The sequence below is a fragment of the Zeus faber genome (assembly GCF_960531495.2).
Source record: "Zeus faber genome assembly, chromosome: 7".
Lineage (NCBI taxonomy): Eukaryota > Metazoa > Chordata > Actinopteri > Zeiformes > Zeidae > Zeus > Zeus faber.
The window spans coordinates 10,430,730-10,454,328 of NC_137203.1; the positions used below are offsets into that span (position 1 = coordinate 10,430,730).

Sequence of the window (23,599 nt, forward strand, 5' to 3'; positions counted from 1 at the left end):
GCTCCAGGCAGAGCAGCTGTTTGGCTCCGGGGGGGAGGCTGCCCGCTCGCTGGGACAGCTCATTAGATCATATCTGCTGTCACGTCCAGTTGTTTCATTTCTTCTTTTTTTAAGGGCTCTCCCTCTCCCTCGTGTCACTTACTGCTCGTGTGAACAGGTTGGCGGCGAAAGTGCCGTAGTAATCCCTCCATCGGCTCGGCCGGTCACGGCGCTCGCCGTACAAAGTTAATCTGACTTAGAGCAACAAGTGTAGAGGATGGATTCCCAGCTGCGAGCGGAGGATAATAGAAGGAATATCGCTGTGTTTGGACACATCTGCTCTGCGTTACGGGACCGCTCATGAATAATGGATGAGACGAGGAGTATCAACGTGCAATTTGTGATCCATCTTGTTTAAGCACTCTGCTTTGCTTGTTTGTTGGACTGTGTGTGTGTGTGTGTGTGTGTGTGTGTGTGTGTGTGTTGTTATGTGTTTGCTCCTCCCCGATCATGAATAATTAAATGGAACGTCCACCAGCGTATGGATGATGAAACTAGTAAATCTGAAGCCAGTGTCCCTCTGCGTCCGAACATTAAAGCGCGGGTGTCAGCGCTTTAATGTTTAAAGTCTTATGTTATGTTATGTTATGTTATCTTATCTTATCTTATCTTATCTTATCTTATTTGATCCTTTTTTATCCTATTTTATCTTATCTTATCTTATCTTATCTTGTTTTTATCTTATCTTATCATATTTGATCATTTTTTAATAAAATGATATCTTATCTTATCTTATCTAATTTTATCTTATTTGATCCTTCTTTATCTTATTTTATCTTATCTTATCTTATCTTATTTTATCCTTTTTTTATCAAATTTTATCTTGTCTTATCTTGTTTCTTATCTTATCTTATCTTATCTTATCTTGTTTTTATACTATCTTATTTTATCTTATCTTATCTTGTTTTTTATTATCTTATCTTATCTTGTTTTTATCTTATCTTATCCTATCTCATCTTATCTTTTTTGCTCTTATCCCCATCGTAGGACTATCGTCTGCATCACCTTGTATCATAGGCGCCGATTTAGAGAGTGACTGAGAAAGTGTCCCCACCTTATTTTGTCTAGTATAGTGAAATACATCTCAAATTAAAAACACAGTAACTGCAGTGTTTTACTGTTCATATGCACTCCATACGTAAATCTGGGACATTAGGGTCTTGTCTGTTAGAACTTGCAGTGAGGTAATGTCTGGCAACCCTGACTCTGCTCTGTCAGGATGATTGTCCAGAGCAGCCGAAAATGATTTAAAAACCCGTTGTGAGGTCACTCTGCTTTTACGACACAGGGCTGCTCCATGTGACGCTCGTACTGTTTACTCAGAGGAATAAAGGAACCGCTCAAATCTGCAAAACCTGTATATGCACTTATTATGGTTACCTACCTTTTTCCTGTTCTGCACCTTCCCTGGTGTAAACTACAGCAGCTTTGTCTCACTCTATCCGTCTCACTCTATCTGTCTCGCTCTATCTTTCTCACCCTCTCTGTTTTTCATCTGTTGTATCTCCTTCTGTCTGTGTCAATGAAGACTAATAACAAACAGGATATTTGATGCTGCTAAAAATCCACTGTACACTGAGCATACGACAACATCCTCAAACATTTTCATCTCATTTAGAATGTGTATTATTGTGTCCTGACTTACATCCTTCTATTTACTGCGGTATATCATTCATGTTCAAGAGAGGCTATATGCTCCTACGTCCGTGCTTCCTTGACAGATCATTGCTCTCAACAAGACCAAGGAGAGGATGCGGCCGTACCACGTGAACCAAGAAGAGGAAGACCCAGACATCAAAAAAATCAAAAAGGTAAGGTGAACACACCAAGTGAGCGTTGGCTAAACAGGTATTCTTGGCAAAATACCTTTTTGACGAATGAAATCAAGTCCAATGTCAAAAGGTCTAACTCTATGTTGTTCAGTAAAAGTAATGGCTCAGTGCTCTCCGTTGGCTGACAGCTGGGGTTTAGGACTCAGCAGTAGCAGCAGTAAATATTCAATAGAACTGGATTTATTGAAAGGGTAGCCCCTTGAGATGTAACACCTCATTTTCAAGGGGGTCCTAATATGGTAATGGTGCAACCTTTGGATGGATAGATAGATAGATAGATAGATAGATAGATAGATAGATAGATAGATAGATAGATAGTGCGCAGATAAGGACACCAGAACCAACGCCGCCAACTAAGTGTCAATATTGTCCACTCCATGTTTTAGACCCCTGGACATACTGTAACCGCCACCGCTCCGCCTGGAAGCTTAAATAGAGGCAGTTCCTCCTTTCCTACCAGAGAGAACTCAAAGGCCCTGCGAGGTGCTTGAGGTGCTTGAGGACTCTCTCGCAGACTTTTTTTTTTTTTTTTAAGGCCTTTAAGTCCGCTTTCCGTCCCACAAGTCTGCGATCCTGTTGAGTTTGCTTGAGGGCGTCGCCTCAAAGTTCATAGTGCTGTGACAATAAAAAACAGGGATACCAGGGGAAGGAAAAAAAAAGTGCCAAAAAAAAAACAAAAAACTAGAAAAGACAACAGAAGAAAGGAGCCAGAAAGAGGATTTAGTTCAGGAAGAAATAATCTGTTCTGTTTTGAGAAAGCGTCTGGGGGTTCCAATAGCCCCAAACCAATACGGGGAAGGCAGCAGAAGAGGCAGAGGGAGCTGGACGAAAAGATGGAAGAGAGCAAAAGGGAAAAGCAGATGCAGCTGGACACCCTCCTCGGCGTTGTTGGGAAGGTGCCGAACGTCCCATTCCTCATATTCATACCATGTCTTGAGACCACGAACCCTCTTGGACCCGCGCATTTCGGATGACTGTCAGGTGACGTCGCTTACTGTAGGGTCAGGGCTGGGTGCTGAGATTGATAGAAAGATAGATACTTTATTCATCCCTGGAAGGAATGGGGCACAGGGAGGACACTGAGATTGGGCCAAAGGAACAAAGCCAACCCAAACCTAGAGAAGGAAACCGGCCAAGACCGCTCAACCCCAAACCTTCGCTCCCCAATCTGTCTCAGCCCAGTATCTTGAGGTCCACTCCCCTGTAAAGCACGTCAGACCTGGAACAACCTGCTTTTCCTCGATGGTTTATCAAGAACTTCTGTTCTACCTCGTCATTGCTATCGAGTTACCACACGTAGTGAAGGCAAATGATGGTGTTCCACAGAGGACTGACAATGTTATAAACGTAACTGCCATCACGAATAAGCTGTGGAGGCAGGTTTACACACAATAGGGGTCTAAACTCCAGCTTGAGCTTTTTTTTTTCAAGGCCTGAGGTTTATAAGGGAGCGGGTCCATTATTGTAATGCAAGAAACCAGACTCAGAAAGAGAGGATAGAGAGAGAGTTTTGGGCTCGGACGTGGTCTGGCTCAGTTTCCCCTGTGGTCCAACTCACTGTTTGCTTTGTTTCCTCCATTGACCGGTCCCTGACTCCGAGGCACGGAGCTCCATGCCCTCACCCCGCCGCTGACGATGAATGTATGCAGAGGGGGGGAAGGTTACAAGTTTACCGAGTACATCCTCCCCTGTATTTGGAGTCGAGCACCTGGATTCCCTAATAATAAGCACCACCCTGGGGTCCAATTAATGAGTGAATTTAGCTGAGTCGGACCATGTGTGGAGGCGAGGGAAAACATGGAAGGGCTTTCACGCTTTCAACCTGGAATTATCCACTGCTGCACACACATGTATGTGTTTTCCTGTGTTATATCCATGGTGGTTGACTGCAGAGGATGTGGGTATATTGTCTGATATGTTTCAGTGGAAATTAGGCTGATAGCTGTGAGCTATTTATATAAATATATATATATATACTGTATATACCGTGTACTACACAAATGTGAATGCATTTCTGACCTATAAAAAATTGACATTGTGAGGGTTAAAGCCAATCGTGGGCTTACCTCACTTTTCTCAAGGAAACATTTCACTGCCACTAAATTGCACGCTGAGAACATCTTGCTGTCACATAATTGCATTGCCGGCTGGCGAGGCGCTCTCAGTGAAACACATTTTCCCACACAGTCACGTCCCATTCAGTTTCAAAGCAAGCGTGTTGTCATGAGCCGTCAATATGTCATCATCTGACTCCGCACGCATGAGGGTGGGAAGGTGAAAGAATTGCAGTTATTCTGATGATACGTACCAATCTTATGGAATGGTAAATTTTGCCAGATGTCGTAATTCTCGATTAAATTTTTCCATTTGCGATCGATTTACCATGGGGGGGAAAAGTAATGGCTAGGGTGCAAAATGAGGCTCGGGTTTTATGTGTGTGTGTGTGTGTGTGTGTGTGTGTGTGTGTGTGTGTGTGTGTGTGTGTGTGGTTTTCACCCCACCCAGCCTAACCCTCCACGCCGCCTAACGTGTGTGTGACCTCAGGTGCAGAGCTTCATGCGAGGCTGGTTGTGTCGCAGGAAGTGGAAGATCATCGTCCAGGACTACATCTGTTCTCCGCACGCCGAGAGCATGAGGAAGCGGAACCAGATCGTCTTCAACATGGTGGAGGCCGAGACGGAGTATGTTTCTCCACGCGCAAACACTCAACGACAAGACCTCAGTGCGTTATAAATTATAATAATAATAATAACAATAATCGCAGGAAATCACTGACGTGTTTTCTTGTGTCAGGTACGTGCACCAGCTGTACATCCTGGTCAACTGCTTCCTCAGACCTCTGAGGATGGCCGCCAGCTCCAAGAAACCCCCCATTTGCCATGATGATGTCAGCAGCATCTTCCTGAATAGGTGTGTAGGTGTGCACGTACGCATGCCTGTGTGTGTGTGTTTGTGTGTGTGTGTGTGTGTGTGTGTGTGTGTGTGTATGTGTGTGTGTGTGTGTGTGTGTGAATGTCTATAGTTTGAACAGGTTAGTGTAAATACATATACAGCACAGTAGGCTTTGTGTCTATAGATTAGTGAGGAGCTAAAAGTGGGTACTGCTTACTTTTGGGCTGTAAACTGAGATTTAGGACTGTTCTAAATTCTAACACATTTGTCCTGGTGGTGATGTTGGTATTTCTTCAGAAATGTGATCGGATCTGCACTATAGGTAGCAAACGGGGCTCAACAGCGCCACCCACTGTTTGAAATCAATATTGTGCAGGGAGGATGCTGATGTAGATTAGTGCTTTCACTGGCTCTCTGTGTCGAAAAAATTTAATAAATAAATTGCAAGGTAAGAAAAGAGGAGAGCCGTCCATTCAACGCTAACCAACCTGAATTGACTGATTGATTTTCAAATCTTTCGAGACGCACCTCCCCATCCTCCCCGCCCACTCCTTGACATTTATCAAAACTGAACGGAGCGTAGCTCAAACCAGGGTGTGAATGACTTCTTTAAATACCTTGTTAATAGTTCTCCCGTCTTGATCCATTGCATCCCCCCATTGATGAGGCGGTGCACCATCTATCAGTCATCTGGAATACTGTCCTCAAAATGTAAAATGCTGCTGTCATTTCTGGCAAGACAGGAATGTATTTACCTTGCAGCTCTCATCACATCTCCTGAAGAAAGCTGTAGATGAAAAGTCTGAACGTGTTGACATGGAATCTAGCTCCTCTTTAGTCTGTATTTATTGAAAGTGTAGTTGTGTATGAATGTATAAGCTGTGTTTTTTTTTTATCTTTTCATGGCACTCCAGCGTTTGATTAGTAAATGCAAATGTTGAGGATTTTTGCAACTTAACACTTTTCCTCTTGTATGTGTGTGTGTGTATGTGTGTGTGTGTGTGTGTGTGTGTGTGTGCGCACGCGTGTGTGTGTGTGTGTGTGTGTGTGTGTGTGTGTGTGTGTGTGTGTGTGTTTGTGTATGTGTGTGTTTGTGTTGTCTTTCATATGCCTTCTCAGCGAGACCATCATGTTTCTGCATGAGATATTCCATCAAGGCTTAAAGGCTCGAATTGCTAACTGGCCAACGCTGGTGCTGGGTGAGACACACACACACACACACACACACACACACACACACACACACACACACACAAACACACACACACACACACACACACACACACACGGTCTGTTCACGCAATCCGCAAAAACGCTGTTGATCCTCAGTGACATCAAGATCAGAGTTTCAATGGTCAGGTTCATATGTCTCATTTAAACATCAGCCTTGACATCTAATGGCTTCCAAACACACACACACACAAACACACGCACGCACGCAGGCACGCACACACGCACACACACACCCACACACACACATACACACAAGCTATGTTTTTTCCCTCCTATCTCATGTTGACAGCATACACACACACACACACACACACACACACACACACACACACACACACACACACACACACACACACACACACACACACACACACACACACACACACACACACACACTTGCATTCTTTTGACTACAATGACCACCCAGACATAATGACAGCCCATAATTTAACCCTTCTGGAACAGAAGCCCCCTTACGAGATAAGGGTCACCTAGGACACAGACTGATGGATATTTTGTCGAAAAAACAGAAGGACCAATGACATGTGACGCGCTTTAAAAAGGAGAGGTGGTCAAATAGATTACTGTGACCTGATGACGGTCTAAATGGGAACTGGGCAATATGTTGTTAAAAAATATCAATATTGATATTTATCGATATTAATATATCGTAAATCATAAATGTTGTAGTATCATATAATAAAAAGTTGTCTTTAAGGCTCCATTACAGTAAATAAATGCAGTTTTCTGAATGCCTACATGCCTGCTTGGATGAAAAAATGAATGATAATAACTGATGATAATACCATTATTGTAATGCTAATCTGATCTAATCTAATCAATGAAAACCCCAATAGTCACCCCTAAAATATTGTCAAATTATCGATGATGAGGTATTCCATATATTACAAGATTATATATTATGTTGAGAACATTATTATGTATTATAAAATTGAAATATTATGATCTTAAATTCATAGTTTGTAAAATCTGTGTTTTTGTTTATATTTTTTTATGGAATGTTGCTTTCATCTTTCTCAGGATGGTTCACTAAATAATAACTCATCATAGTCATCTTCTGAATTGTAACTTGTAACTGCAACATATTCTATTCTGTTCTTTTCTATTCTATTATGTTATATCATATTATATTATATTATATTATATTATATTATATTGTATTGTATTGTATTGTATTGTATTATGTTATTATTATTTTATAATATAATATAACATTATATTATATGTTCATCGTTTCAGGGAAATGTGCATGATCAATAGAATCAATAGAATTAGTAGAATCAACAGAATAAAATCAATGGAAAAAGCATTAAAACAAAGGCCTGGGTGGACAACGTGGTGGTTTTTCATCAGTCGTCTCTTCTCTCCATCCTCGTGGTGTATTTAGACAAAGCTGCAGCTGCTAAATTAACCTAGAATTTCCTGTAATTACCCTTATCTTTCAGCTGAATCTAAGTGGATCAGGCGTCCTACATGAAAAGAGAGGAGTAATTCCTGGTAATTTCACCTTCTGAGCGAACGCGTCATGTACCACATAGATGTACCATGGGAAGTGGAAAGTCAAATTTAGACTTTAGGTTTGGTTGCACAACCAACTTTTACAACTTTAATGCTCTTCACTGATTAGGATTATTAATGGACATCAAATGTAAATTGTATTTTGGGGATTCTATTTCTGGATTTTTGTATTAACACAATTAACACAGAGGTGCAACCAATGAGTGAAATCAGCTGATTCAATGATCTGGTGGAGTTAAAATAGTGGCTTCTGAACCTGAAAAAAACCCCACCTCTGAACCCCAGGGTCTTACCAGGAATCAATACAATGATTGATATACATATGGTGGGACATCAATCTATCAAGTCAGACTGATAATGTGAAGGACCATAAAAGAATATTAAAAACAATATTTGGAAAAATGGGATAGTATGATAATATACAATGGTAAACAATGGTTAACTGTAGACAATAAGATGTGACAATATACACTAAACCGCAGGATAAACAACAAAACAATAAACCCTCAAAAAAAAGGTTGTCCTATGAAATAACTAATGAAATAAACCTTGCAATGAAAAAAAAGGTAATTTACAATAAACCTCATGTAATATGAGCCATACAAAGGCCAAAAAACAATATAAATAAATAAATAGAACTACATATTTTACATTAACACATACAGTATGTTGTGTGTGTATGTGTGTGTGTGTGTGTGTGTGTGTGTGTGTGTGCGTGCGTGCGTGCGTGTAAAATGTTCGATTTACAGTTACTTTTTTGTACGATCCTCGTGGATAACACAAACAGGCAAGCGTAACTCCGAAATGTACACCCTTAACAAGTGCGCCCCCACCCTCTGCAGCCGACCTGTTCGACATCCTGCTGCCGATGCTGAACATCTACCAGGAGTTTGTGCGGAACCACCAGTACAGCCTGCAGGTTCTGGCCAACTGCAAGCAGAACCGCGACTTCGACAAGCTGCTGAAACAGTACGAGGCCAACGCCGCCTGCGAGGGACGCATGCTGGAGACCTTCCTCACCTACCCCATGTTCCAGGTGATGATAGGAGTGAAATAAAATAGATGGATATGAGACTTGTGACGTTATCAATCAGTCAATCGATCAATCTTCATTTGGAGAGCACTTTCAAATGACGTCCACAAAGTGCTCCCGGGGGGGGCAGGGATGGAAGGAAATAAGTTAAAATATAGAAAGCAAAACAATAACCGTAAAGAAAACAAAACGGGATGCATACAGAGGACGTTGTGTATTTAAAAGATGTAAAATTACGGGAGTTGGTAAATCGTTCAGGTAGACAAGAGAAAAAAAACGGTTGTTTTCAGACGTCTTTTAAAAGATCCAGCAGAATCAGCCAATTGGACGCTTTCGGGAAGTTTGTTCCAGAGTCTTGGGGCTGCAGTTGAGGAGATCTGTGTCGGTACGAAGTCATTCAAATGAACAGAAAGTGCTCCGCTGACGCTTATAACCAAACGGCAAAGACACCAAAGCAGGCATAAAATTGTCATTTTTATCTTTAATCAATTGATCACCTCTGAAAACGATGTCAAGGCGAATGATGTAAAACCCGGTTACCTACACGTTAAGTATGTGGAGACAAAATCCCTCATTGTCATGTAATTCACCGTTAAACACAGATCAAACAAATACAGTATTTCCAAAACGTGATTGTTATGTTATATAAATGGGATTATAACTTTAGAATGACTTGTCTGTTTCTCGCCATTTCCTTTCAGATTCCTCGCTACATCATCACACTCCATGAGCTGCTGGCGCACACTCCTCACGAGCACGTGGAGAGAAAGAGTCTGGAATTTGCCAAATCCAAACTAGAGGAGTTGTCCAGGTACATACAGTACGCACACACACACACACACACACACACACACACACACACATACACACACACGCATGCATGCACACACACACACACACACACACACACACACACACACACACACGCATGCACGCAGACACACACACACACACACACACACACACATCATATGAATGTGTCTGCTGTATAGTGTGCAGATGTAAATGCAAATGTTTATGTTTTGGTGTGTGTTTGTTATTGTGTGGGGTTTTTTCCCTCGTAATGGGTGTGTATAATGTTGTTCGCTTAACTTGCAGCTGCAAGATACATTTCCCTAAATGCCACTGAACTGTATAATAAATAAAAATGTGTGTATGTGTGTGTGTGTGTGTGTGTGTGTGCGTGTGTGTGTGTGTGTGTGCGTGCGTGCACGGCCCACCCAGGGTGATGCACGATGAAGTGAGCGACACAGAGAACATCCGAAAGAACCTGGCGATCGAGCGGATGATCGTGGAGGGATGCGACATCCTGCTGGACACCAGCCAGACCTTTGTCCGCCAGGGTGAGTGTGGACACGCTGCTTCTCATTCTCATGTCGATTTTGATTCTGATTCTGATTCTCATACTGATTCTGATTCTTATTCAATTTTGGGTTCTGGATCGGATTCTCATTCTGATTTCGACGCTCGTTCCAGTTTTGATTCCGGTTCTGCTTCTGATGATCAAACCAAATGGAGTCTTCCATGTCTCCTGCTCCTTTATGAGACCATTGAAACTCTTTTCAAACAGGTTTAGTCTTCACTACCAGTTTTTAAGACAGAGTATGAGTACCGAGTTTTCACTGTTGGGCACCATTCACTACGATGAACTGATCTGGTGCAGTACGTAGAGGAGAAAAACAAGGTGTGTTTATCCATTTTATTTAATTATGTATTCAGACTCAACACCGAACTGTCCCTTCGTTTCAGGAAAAGAACACAAAGTTTGAAATAGAGAATATGAAGCTATAACCACAAAGTGTCATGGCCCCACACAAGCCACTGAGAAACGGTTGCCAAGTTGCCAAGCAACCGTGCCTCAGCTGCTGGTTGCCAAGACTGACAAAATGTTTGCCAAATTTTTAACAATTGTATCCACGTTTCTATATTCTCACTAGTTTCACCACATTTAACATGAGGTGCAGAGCAGGGCAACCACGCCAATGTTCCCGAATCTGGTTGCCAGGGCAACTGGGCAACTGTTGTTGTCACCGGATTGGTGCCGGTGTAACACTAGACTGACTAGAGGGGTAACTATGACAACAGAACTTAAACATGGGACGACACATAAATGCGCCGTAAGGATCTACAGTATAACTCAATGCAACGCCATGCTACATCGGTATCATGATCACGCCTATGAGATTCGGAGAACACCATCCGATCTTATTCCCGGTGGAGATGCACCTCGCACGCTCTGCAGTAGTTATTATTACACCAGGCTTACATAGGAGCTATAAACAGGCGAGTTAGTGTTTACAGCCTTTATCAGGATCTATAATCGCCAATACATTGGCACTGGCACGTGAGGTCTCCCCACGACAGCTGAAATGAAGCTGAAATAGCCGACAAGGCAATTCACTGATACCGCGGGACGCAAGTTTATCCGGTCAATACCCTCAGAGGCAGTCCGATCGTTGCCGCAGCCGGATCCGAATAGGACGAGGCCCCCCAGGGGTGTCCGGAGAGGCAAAATAAAACCCTCGACGGCGCGTGCCCTGGGCTCGATATCGACACTCCACGATTGTTAACAGTGAGAAAAAATCATCAAAACGCTGTGCTCTCCCCGCTGCTGCAGGCTCTCTGATCCAGCTTCCGTCGGTGGAGCGGGGGAAGCTCAGCAAGGTCCGCCTGGGCGCGCTCTCCCTGAAGAAGGAGGGCGAGCGCCAGTGCTTCCTCTTCACCAAACACTTCCTCATCTGCACGCGCAGCTCCGGGGGGAAGCTGCACCTCCTGAAAGTGAGGAGCGTTTGGATCCCAACGTTCGATGCGTGCTGATATTCAGGGCGTGCAAACTAGATCGGTCTCTATTTCATTCAGTTGGATGCAGGCTGAATGAGGCTGGACTGTGCCCCAAAAAGCAGTCATTTTCTCTGTTTTGGGATAAAGGGGATAGAAATTTCTGATAAAAGGGGTTCTGATTTGTATTGAATTGGTGAAGGTTTATTGTAATCTGTTAACTTTTAGGTTTATTTTTTTTGATTGTTTTTTTTAACTTTCTGAGTTTATTGTATTCCCCCAATCATTTTCAATTATTTGGTAAATCTTTACATTTGTATTTGCCATTTTTTCCCAAATTCTTCTATTTTTATTTGTATTACTTTATTATTATTGTGTATTGCTTTGTCACTGCTGTAACACTGCACTTTCCCATCTATCTATTTGTCTATCTGTCTATCTATCTATCTATCTATCTATCTATCTATCTACTGTATCCGTCTGTCTGTCTGTCTGTCTGTCTGTCTGTCTGTCTATCTATCTATCTATCTATCTATCTATCTATCTATCTATCTATCTATCTATCTACTGTATCCGTCTGTCTGTCTGTCTGTCTGTCTGTCTGTCTGTCTGTCTATCTATCTATCTATCTATCTATCTATCTATCTACTGTATCTCTCTGCCTGTCTGTCTGTCTGTCTATCTGTCTATCTATCTATCTATCTATCTATCTATCTATCTATCTATCTATCTATCTATCTGTCTGTCTGTCTGTCTGTCTGTCTGTCTGTCTGTCTGTCTATTTATCTGTCTGTAAGTCTGTCTGTCTGTCTGTCTGTCTGTCTATTTATCTATCTACAGTATTTATTGATCTATCTCTGATTTGCTCAGTTGTTAGTCCAGCTATATCAGTAATAAAGGGCATTGCTGCGAGACGTATAAAACTCTTCCATGCATTTTTTTTTTAACCCTTTGCAGCAGGGTGGAGTTCTGTCCCTCATCGACTGCACGCTCATCGAGGAACCAGAGGAAGGAACCGAGGAGAGTGAGTTCTCCCCAAACTGACGCCAGACGGCCTTTTTTTTTTTTTTCTTTTCTTTAACGAGCCTCATTAAGTCGCCCGGCTCCTCATGCGGGTTAATTAGGCGTCAGAGGATAAGTGTCCGAGAAATCACTCTCCTTTAAATATCAGATGGCAAACCCCCTTTTAAATGTCAGGTTTTGATCCCCCTGACATCAAAGCCCCATTAATTTCTCCAAGGATTCTTGCGGCGGACACATGAAATTGGCTCGGTGCCCACACGTGAACACACACACACACACACACACACACACACACACACACACACACACACACACACACACACACACACACACACACACACACACACACACACACACACACACACACACACACACACACACACACACACAAGGATGGATGCGCTCACACCTCGCACTTCAGCCCCGGTCCTCTAGGGCAACCAGACCACGGACAATGGGTTGAATTAATTAACCCTTTTGGTTATGTGTGTGTGTGTGTGTGTGTGTGTGTGTGTGTGTGCGTGAGTGTGTGCTTTCGTGCGTGCGTGTGCGTGCGTGCTCGTGTGTGTGTGTGTGTGTGTCTGTGTGGGGGATCAGCAGTATGCCTCCACTCCGCCCATTTTTATGGTGGTTAAATTTGAAGTATCTTCCTTTGTCGGGGGTTTTAGTGAAGACCGGGGGCCAGGTGTTCGGTCAGCTGGACTTCAAGCTGGTGGTGGAGCCCTCAGACTCCCAGGCCTTCACCGTGGTGCTGCTGGCACCGTCACGCCAGGAGAAGGCAGCGTGGACCAGCGATATTAGCCAGGTAACCGAAAACACACACACACAAGGCTGGGCAACACGAAGACATGTACGCAAAATCAACATACGTATCACAATATTTGCTTCCGTACGCCGTTTTAAAGGATCCAACTGAGGTTCATCAGTGATGGAAAATATGGCGGAAAAAAAAAGCCTAAGTAGAGGGACAGGGGCGGAAAGGCTTCAAAATATTCCAAAAAAGACACTCTCGTCCATATACCCGATGAAAGTCCTTTACCTGGAAATGATTAATTTGAATTGCAAGGTTAGATGGTGAGGGAGTCTCCTTTAAAAAAAAACAAGAACCAAATATGATCTCAGTTTTCTCGTTTATAAACACAACTCACGGAAATATATCCAAGCTGATTTATGGGTGGAATTATCTTTTGATTATTTTATATTTTTAAGATTTAACAAAGGCTAATGATTCAAAATAAATGATGCAACACCTCTGAAAGACTGTCAACAATAACAGTGAAGCAGCAGCCCGTCCACACACACTACGTACCCACACGTGAGCGAGCAGCTGAGTGTGTGTCCCTGGGGGCTAATGAAGCAGCCCGGTGATCGGTAAACACACACATGGGCGTGGGGCTCCCGGGGGCCGCGTGTTGGGCTCCCAGGGGCCCCTCGGGGCTCACTCTCTGTACAGTCGCGTCTCACCTAGCTCACGAGCGTGTTGACCTGCTAAATAGACAAATACAATGAAGGCAAATAAAATCTGGTTTTCGTTTTAGGTAATAATGACAATTCGTGTTTGGAAATAATGATGTACTTTTCATAGATACAAAATTGAATCTAAATCTAAATATAATATATCTAACCACTATAAATAAAAATCAATTTAAAAACAGAGAATAATCAGGAAAAAATGTTTTTGCCTATTATCAACTGTTTTGGCAGGAGAAAGAAATAAAAACAGATAAATGGGCCTGATTGCTATTTGAAGATTATTCAATATATTATTCTGTGATTAAATGACACCAGATGTATATAATCACAGAATATGATAATGGTTCAATAAAAATAATTCATATTCATATCTTCATATCTTTAAATTAAATTCTCATCTTTTCTCTTTTCTTTTCTCCCCTTGTCTTTGTGACTGCAGTGCATAGACAACATCCGCTGTAATGGCCTGATGACCAGCGTGTTTGAGGAGAACTCCAAAGTCACCGTCCCTCATATGATCAAGTAAGTGTTGCCACCACTCATCCCTCAACTGAACTCAATGGTAACATTGTCATTTTAGATTTTTATTTGATTTCTGTGACACAGATTAGAGTCATTTTAGATTTTCTGTTTTTGTTTTGCTGATTTGCTGATTGTTTCTATCTACAGTATCTATCTATCTATCTATCTATCTATCTATCTATCTATCTATCTATCTATCTATCTATCTATCTATCTATCTATCTATCTATCTATCTATAACTATCTATCTCTATCTATCTGTCTGTCTGTCTATCTATCTATCCATATGGCTATCTATTTCTCTATCTATATATCTATCTATCTATCTGTCTATCTGTCTGTCTGTCTGTCTATCTATCTATCCATATGTCTATCTATCTGTCTATCTATATATCTGTCTGTCTGTCTATATATTTAATAATTGATTTATCTTTATTTATCTATTTTTATTTGTATTACTTTATTATTGTGTATTGCTTTGATGCAAGCTGCTGTAACACTGCAATTTCCCATCTGTCTACTGTATCTATCTATCTATCTATCTATCTATCTGTCTGTCTGTCTGTCCGTCCGTCCGTCCGTCCGTCCGTCTATCTAGCTGTCTATCTATCTATCTATAATTTTTTTCTTACGGTCCTCACGTCTTTAGCCTCAATCTCCCTTTTGCTTAGCCGCTGAACAGTCACCTGGTTGGCTTGGCTATGTGTGTGTGTGTGTGTGTGCGGGCGTGTGTGCGTGTGTGTGTGTGCGCGTGTGTGTGTTGTGTGCGTATATCCATCAGATCCGATGTGCGTCTCCATAAAGATGATGTTGACATTTGCTTCAGCAAGACCCTCAACTCCTGCAAGGTCCCGCAGATCCGCTACGCCAGCGTGGAGCGTCTGCTGGAGAGGCTGACCGACCTGCGCTTCCTCTCCATCGACTTCCTCAACACCTTCCTGCACACGTACCGCATCTTCACCACCGCCGCCGTGGTCATGGACAAGCTGGCCGACATCTACAAGAAGCCCTTCACCTCCATCCCCATCAGGTAAACACGCTCGGGTTTGTTCTTCTATCGCCTTCGTCGGAGGGTGACGGTTTTTATCGCTTGGATTTTTATTTTAATTTTTTTGCATTGTACGCGGGTTTATCTTTCTGGTTCACTGTGAGGTTTATTTCATCAGTTGTTGTGGGTAATTTTTATTAATTTATTTTTTTATGATTATTTTCTTTCTGTTTTATTTTATTTATTTATTTTTTTTCAGGTTATATTTGTTGAATATTTGTCATGTACAGGTGACCAACAGGTTTTATGTTCCGTATGTTGCCGTTTTATTTTCATATTTTTATTCCATCACTGCCTTTTTTTTAGGTGAGCTGCTGTGACACTGAAATTTCCCCCCAGAGATGAATAAAAATATCAATCAATCAATCTATCTATCTATCTATCTATCTATCTATCTATCTATCTATCTATCTATCTATCTATCTATCTATCTGTCTATCTGTCTATCTATCTATCTATCTATCTATCTATCTATCTATCTATCTATCTATCTATCTACCTGTCTCTCTGTCTGTCTGTCTGTCTGTCTGTCTGTCTATCAATCAATCAATCAGTCAATCAGTCAATCAATCAATCAATCTATCTAACTATCTATCTATCTATCTATCTATCTATCTATCTATCTATCTATCTATCTATCTGTCTGTCTGTCTGTCTGTCTGTCTGTCTGTCCGTCTGTCTGTCTTCCTTATGCTGAGGCCGGTGTGGACAGGCATGGATATATGTTAATTAACACACAGAGGATATTTCGTATTAATTCAGACAGACAAACCAATTAGCAAACAGACACAAACTTATAGAGAGACAAACACGGACGTGTGTACAGACACACAGACACAGGCCGGCATTTATTAAATGAGAAGAAATCATCCAGTTGATGCAGTTGACTCTGGAGAGTTGATTTCCTCCCTTTCTTACTGGACTTGGGAGTCTTTTGCGGCAATGACTCTATTAATGCATTTGAGCATATGTGAGTCAACCCCTCAGTGTGTGTCCGTCTGGGCGTGTGTGTGTGTGTGTGTGTGTGTGTTAGTGATGGCTGAGTGTTTCTGGGTGTGTTTTATACGATTTTCTCCCCTCCTTTTCACTCCCCGATTTAAGTGTTGCGATGTTTTCACCATTTGGGGCTCAGTGGCCTCCAACCTCCTCCAACCTCCTCCAATCACCTCCGACCACGAGGTTAAACATGCAGCGAGCCAAACAGAGCAACACAGGCTTTAACAATGTTTCACTTGGCAATAGTCACAGGAATATACGGTCATACCGTGTTACAGTATATGGGAGGTTTCTACTCTCTCTCTCCCTCTCTCTCTCTCTCTCTCTCTCCCTCTCTCTCTCTTACACACACAGACACTCTTTTTTACAAATGATGTTGTCACGTGTAAGTATCTCTGAGGCAGATGTTCTGCCAATGCTCTGTTGTTTTAATCAATGAAAATATACATTACAAATATAAACTACACACTCCCCCACAGTGTGCCTGTTAGCAGCTCTCCTGTTGTTTTAAGCCCTCTGTGTTTTCATTCATTTGTTCCCCCTAAAACCGACCGTATCCATCCACCCCTCCATCCACCCCTCCATCCACCCCCATCCATGTCCCCACTACAGGGTGCAGTACCACTCATTTGATCGTCTGTCCATCACGTCCATCTGTCCCGACTACAGTCTGAAGATCAAGAAGATAGCCCTGGACCAGTCCAAGTAACAAGCTGTCTCTCTCTCTCTCTCTCGCTCTCTCTCTCTCTCTCTCTCTCTGCCTCTCTTTCCTTTTCTCTCTTCCTTATCCTTTCATGCCCGTTTCCTCTACCCTGCTTTCAGTCGCATATCTCAGTAGTGCTTGGCTTCGCTCTCCGTATTGACTCGCGAAAAAAAAAAAAAAAAAAAAAAAAAAAAGCGGCATTTCAATCATGTTGGCAGAGCGATAGATCTGCTGGTAGCTTGGGAGAAAGGGAGTCTTCTTGCAGCTAACCATCCCTGTCCCCACTCCTTCTTCGGAAATACAGCGAAGGCCGCCCCCACCCCCCCCGGTCCCTGTGTTGACTGATCCGTCTCTTTCTCTTTGCACTCCAGTCCGCTTTCTTTTCCCCCCCTGTCCCGGAGCTCCGTCTTCTGCCACCGGCACTTCAGTCGCTAAGTTCGACCCCCCCCCAGCAGCCGAAAACTTATTCTATAGATGTTTTCTTTCCGTCTTGTTTTTTTTTTTTTTCTGTTTCCCAGTTGTCCTCTGCTGTCCTCTCGTCCTTTCCGCCTTTTCTTTTCACCGTGGAGGCAGTTCTTACCTGCCGTTCCGGGCCGAGCCCTGTGAATGGACAGTGGTCATGTTCGCTCTGCATGAATACCCCCCCCCCGTCCCCCTTTTTTTTTTTTGCTTTTAGTCACAGTTCATCATTTCTGAGTCATGAGAAACAGAATAGATTATTCCCGAATGACATCAAACCACCTGATACACTGGTAGGACTCCCATAATACTGGAGCTGAGTTAGCTGCGATTATGAGAACAATGTCTTTTCAATCCAACAAAATGACAACAGTATTCCTGCACAAATGACTAATGGTATTTTACCTTCAGTGGTGCATTGCAATCTGTTCTTGTCCGATTGGGGAACCAGCAATCTCTCTTCCTGATCTTTTCGAACCGTATCTTTTTAACCGCCAAAAGTTGCCAAAAATAGTCCCCTTCTCCTTTCCCCCGCAGGTCATTGGAGCTGTTCTTCGCCACCAACCAGAGCAACAGGAGCGGAGAGCACACAAACGACAAGTCCCCCCGTCTGTGCCGCAAGTTCTCCTCTCCTCCTCCCCTGTCCATCCCCTCCCACGCCGCCTCCCCGGTCCGGACCAGGAAGCTCTCCCTCCACTCCCCCGTCTCCTCCCGGGTGGGCGGCCTGGACCTGACCAGCCCTCTGTCCAACCCCAACCTCAACCACAGCGCGTCGCAGTCCGCGGCCAGCAGCCCCACCTCGGCCAACGCGCCCCAAACCCCGACGCCGCAGACCACCACCCCCACCACCCCGCCGCCTCCCTCCTCCAGCTCTCCCCCGCCATGCGGCGCCAAGCTGCCGCAGGACCCGGCCCCGCCCGTCCCCTCGTCCCCGGAGCAGAGCCCGTCGCCCACCGCCGAGGGGGAGGAGCTGCCCAGAATTGACGCCATCTGCGGCAAACTGAGGCGCAGCATCCGTAGAGGTATGTCCATGTAGGACTACACCTAGATTTAATCCCTAAGTCATATGCAATGTGCATCCACTGTTTATACCCCATGTCTCTCTGCCCAATACAAAAGCACTGTACATCATCAAAAGCATACATCTGTCCACCTGTGACCCGAGTTATAAGCCTGGGTAACGAGATGGACGAGATGTTCCAGTGTATGAGTGTTTGAACTGTTTATCCTATTTTGCCAATGCTCACGCGTGCGGTTCCCATATCGTACTTGGCTGTGCGCCGCTGGCCGTCTTAGTGCCGGGCGGTCACCCATTCAAGATGACAATTTGTGGAATGTTCCCGATCAAAGCTTCTTGCTGGGGAAATCGTTATCCAGCCCCAGTGTCCGTTTCTTTTACCTCTGACAAAACCAATCTCAAAGGCTCTCCTCGGAGGAACACCCTAAACATGACCCTCTCTGACCAGAGTGGACGAGCGAGAGAGAGAGAGGGAGAGAGATAGAGAGAGAGAGAGAGAGAGAGAGAGAGAGAAAGAGAGAGAGACAGGCTGCACTGTGACAGTCATTACCACATGTTATGTGTATGTGTACTTATATATCCGCGTGTATGTGTACTTGTAAGTGTTTGTGCCTGCTTGCTGGCACGCAAGGCGATGGCCTGGGTACCTGTGTGTGTATTTTCAATCCGTTGGCGGTTGTAACAGAATTACCTGTCCCTCTCTCCCTTAGTAATAAAGTGGTAACCCCATATTTGATCTGATTTGGCGGACGATCTTATGGATTCGCGCATTTGACACTCCTGTCTTTCTGTCCGTGTACAGTACGAGTCCCGGGGGTTCCCAGAGCATAAATGAGAAATTTTAATTATTTATACGAGACCACTTGGTTGTAACGACAGGATAATGACAGAGAAAGGAAGCAAGGGATGAATCGTGCGAGCTCCTGTTTAGCGCCGCCGTGGGCCTCAGTGGGAATGTGCCTTCACACTGACTTTGCCGGCGTCGCCTCCGAGCAAACGGTATGTTCCCATGACACCGGGACGTCATCAGGTGAACCCTCTCACGGTTCCTTCTATCGCTCTGTCTCTCCCTCGCTCTCTCGGCGACTAATGTCTCTTTTCAAGCCTGATTCATGTGCGCAGTTTACATTTTAGGCCAATTAAACTGAGGAATTCAGCAAGGCAAGCGATCCATTTTCAGCCTCTTTTCTGAAGCCGCAATGAAAATCCATACAAGATGAAAAATGGTGAATTGTTGGTACCTTCTCAGTCTTCTGTGTGTCTGTGAGCGTGCGTGCATGCGTGCGTGCGTGTGTGTCGCAATACAGGTCTAAGTGCACCCACTGGCATTGATATTTAGACAAATGAAATAAAAACACGCATTGTATCATAAAACCAGCTAGTCAGACTACCGCTACGTACAATTTCGAATGAGTTGAAGAAAACCACAAATGATCGTGATCAACATTAAAATAATAATGTCGAGTCGCAATGTTTCGTAACCAGCCGTGCTGGAGTCCGTGTCGCTGGAGAAGATCATTCCAGAATCCTCTCAGAACAGCGAAGGAGGAGGGGAAATGTCACCGTGCCGCTCTCCGTCCACGCCACGACACCTCCGCTACAGACAGCCTGGAGGTAAGAACCTGCAGAATAGATTTGATTACAGTGTGTGTGTGTGTGTGTGTGTGTGTGTGTGTGTGTGTGTGTGTGTGTGTGTGTGTGTGTGTGTGTGTGTGTGTGTGTGTGTGTGTGTGTCTGTGTGGGGTCATCTTTGTGTGTGAATGTGTGAGCATGAGGATGTGGGTGCATGTGGGACATGTGCATCAATGCAGAACTGGTTCTCTGTATGTGTGTGTGTGTGTGTGTGTGTGTGTGTGTGTGTGTGTGTGTACATGTGTGTGTACGTGTGAGTGAGTGTGATTGCATGCATTCTTGTGAATGTGTGTGTGATAGGTGGATCTCCATGTACACTGGTGTTTGTTGCAACAGTATGTGTGTATTAGAGTATTAGCACATGAGTGTACATGCATGCACACTTGTAAATGCTTGTGTAGGTGCTTGTTTATTTGCACATACATGCCAGTGTGTTACCATAATAGTGTACACATTTGTGTTTTGTGTGTGTGTGTGGGTGTGTGGGTGTGTTTGTGTGTGTAAGAGACTGATTTGAAAAAAAAGGGAAATTTGGGGCGGGGCGGGGGTGACGAAGTGTCCCAGTTACGCACAGTTACGCAAAAACACGCTGTTTTTATCGGTTTTGCTTGGAGACACAGGGAGGCGCAGCGGCGCAGAGATCGCTCTGATTGCGCACGTTACCGCCAACTTTTTTTTTTACTCTTTTTTTTTTTTTTTTAGAAAGGGAAAAAATCTGGGAGATCTAGGGGGAAAATATTTACAACGGGAGGACAGCAGTAAAGAAGGGTAAAACACGGAAGAATCTCGGGAAGAAACGTGAGGGTTGACAGGTATGGTAAGAGACAGTCTGTCGGTGGTTCATGACTCATGACTGCAGTTCTCTCCCCGGGTCAGAGACGAGCTCTCCAAAGCCAAAGGGCTCCGTAGTGCGGTGTGTGTTTGTGTGTGTGTGTGTGTGTGTGCGTGCGTGTGTGCGTGCGCCCGTACGTGCGCGCATGTGCGTGTGTCTGTCTGTCTGTGTTAGCCAAGTGAAATAGTGCATGTGGAGGATGTGAGTTGAGACTAACCTGCATGTAGGACACTTGAGTCACTCTGCACCTTCCACTGGCGATGCTCAAGGATAAGTGATGATGATGATGATGATGATGATGATGATAATGATGATGATGATGATGATGATGATGATGATGATGATGATGATGATAATGATGATGATGATGACGGCGACTGTTGTCAAAATGACATTCGTGAGGAGTAATGAAAACGAACACTAAGTAATCACGGTGGATGAGCTGGATGTGAATAGAATAAAAAAACATCATAATGATGATGATGATGATGATGATGATGATGATAAACATAATGATAATTACGACAGTGACGATGACACGGGCAAAAAATAAACCCTGCGACGCACGAAATGTGACGGATTGTGACAGTTGGGAGTCGATGCCAATGAGACGCGATGTGACAACGCGTTGCTTGCGTGACGATGGCGATGTGACGCGCTCACGTTTCTGCACGTCATCAAGGCCCCTCGGCGGCAGGGGGGACGGGAGACATCGAGACGTGGAGGTTGGGTTTGTTTGTCCCGTGGAGTCGTCATGTGATGGGAAAACAAAGCCAGTTTGAGCCAATGCGCTTTAAAAGAAGACAGGAAGATAGAGGGAGAGAGCAGCCGCAGCTACTGTATGAATAAATACGTGAAATGAAATCAGTCAGTTGTATAACCGACTGGGCAGGTCACCCATCCTCCCATCTGTCCATCCACCCATTATTTTTTTTTGGGCCCTTCTGTACTTTTCCTCATATAAAGCAAAAACAAACGCATCGATAAAGAAACAGATTTACTATAAAGCTGGCAAAATTGGCAAAATTGAGTGTTTGATTTTATACTGTATTTACGGTGTTATACTAACCAGACTGCATGATTCAATTAAATGAATAATGAAATAATTAGAATGCGGAGAGAAAATACAGTGTAGTTATGATAGTGTGCCAATGATAATGGAGATGATAAAGTTTTTGATTCTGATGGTGACAGCTTTGTGCGTGCGTGTGTGTGTTTGTGCATGTGCGTGTGTGTGCATTTGTGTGCATATGTGTGTGTCTGTGTGTGTGTGTGTGTGTGTGTGTGCACGCGTGTGTGCGCGCGTGTGTGCATGTGCGTGTGCGTGTGTGTGTGTGTGTGTGTGCAGTCCAGTCAGGGGAGAACTCCCGCTGTTCGGTGTCTCCCGCCTCGGCCTTCGCCATCGCCACGGCAGCGGCGGGTCACGGATCCCCACCGGGTACGAGTTTTAAACATTATTCACACAACGTCTCATCTGTCCCATCCGGCTCGACACCGACACCGAGACGCGGTTCTCAAAACGAACTCCGGAAGCGAAAACGTTTCCAAATTTCAAACACTTGCCTTGAGACTTGATAACAAATCAATCTCCTTTGGCATCGACGGTGATCAACAATCAATCTCGATCCTCTCAGTAACGTCACTCTGGCTAGTGGACATTTTAGTCATGAAGCCGTTCAGTTAATTCAAGGGACATAAATACTTCAAATACTCTCATCATTAGGACACCTCTCGGCTGTTTTTAGGGACACAATTATTTTTATTGTTATTATTATTATTATTATTAATAATAATAATAATAATAATAATAATAATAATAATAATAATATTAATAATAATAATAATAATACTGATAATAATAATAATAATAATAATAATTAATAATTATTTAAAAAATGCATTAACCAGTGCATCTGGTAACTAACTAAACTAACAATATCAACTTCAGTAGAATGACAGTGAAGGTGTGGATTAACAAGTTGAAGGGGAACAACAATAACGACGTTTGTAAGTAAATCTCTATTTGTACAGCACTTTTTAAAACAACACCGTTAAAAAGTGCTTTACAGAAAGCCAACTCGTCCTCAGCCAGACAGAGGGGGCATAAAAAATAAAATAGAATTAAAGAAAATGAAAAGTAAAAAAGTGGATTCATAAATAAAGAAAGAAAAAAAGCATAATGACAAAAAAGAAAATACATAAATAAAACAAATAAAATAGCCATTAATATATTTTTAAAAAATGTCGGATTATGAAATAAAATGAATTCGTTTTTGAATAACACAACCCCAACCTCAATATTCAGCCCGTGTTTTTCCATCACAATTAATTAAGCAAGGTGATTGAGTTATCCCCCCCACCCCCCCCCCCCTCTTCCTTTCTTTGTCTCTCTCTCTCTAGTGTTTGCCAACTCTGAGCGGATGTGTGATAAGGAGTTTATCATCCGTAGAGCTGCGACCAACAGAGTCCTCAACGTGCTACGACACTGGGTCTCCAAACACTCCCAAGTAAGCACCTACCAGCACTACGCGTGTGCGTGTGTGTGTG

General features: G+C 43.4%; 1 protein-coding gene across 1 annotated transcript in view; it reads left to right on the plus strand.

Moving 5' to 3' along the window:
- The window catches only part of rasgrf2b (Ras protein-specific guanine nucleotide-releasing factor 2b), a gene marked incomplete at both ends in the record, with an annotated part of 47,710 nt that overhangs the window by 18,171 nt on the left and 5,940 nt on the right, over positions 1-23,599 (plus strand). Inside the window, 16 exons of the mRNA XM_080004055.1 lie at positions 1,761-1,850; positions 4,416-4,552; positions 4,665-4,781; positions 5,883-5,962; positions 8,378-8,571; positions 9,270-9,379; positions 9,793-9,911; positions 11,186-11,346; positions 12,304-12,370; positions 13,038-13,174; positions 14,282-14,364; positions 15,146-15,394; positions 18,108-18,592; positions 20,074-20,202; positions 22,401-22,490; positions 23,453-23,559. Coding sequence (XP_079860181.1) covers positions 1,761-1,850; positions 4,416-4,552; positions 4,665-4,781; positions 5,883-5,962; positions 8,378-8,571; positions 9,270-9,379; positions 9,793-9,911; positions 11,186-11,346; positions 12,304-12,370; positions 13,038-13,174; positions 14,282-14,364; positions 15,146-15,394; positions 18,108-18,592; positions 20,074-20,202; positions 22,401-22,490; positions 23,453-23,559 — 2,355 coding nt within the window. The remainder of the gene's footprint in view (positions 1-1,760; positions 1,851-4,415; positions 4,553-4,664; positions 4,782-5,882; positions 5,963-8,377; positions 8,572-9,269; positions 9,380-9,792; positions 9,912-11,185; positions 11,347-12,303; positions 12,371-13,037; positions 13,175-14,281; positions 14,365-15,145; positions 15,395-18,107; positions 18,593-20,073; positions 20,203-22,400; positions 22,491-23,452; positions 23,560-23,599) is intronic.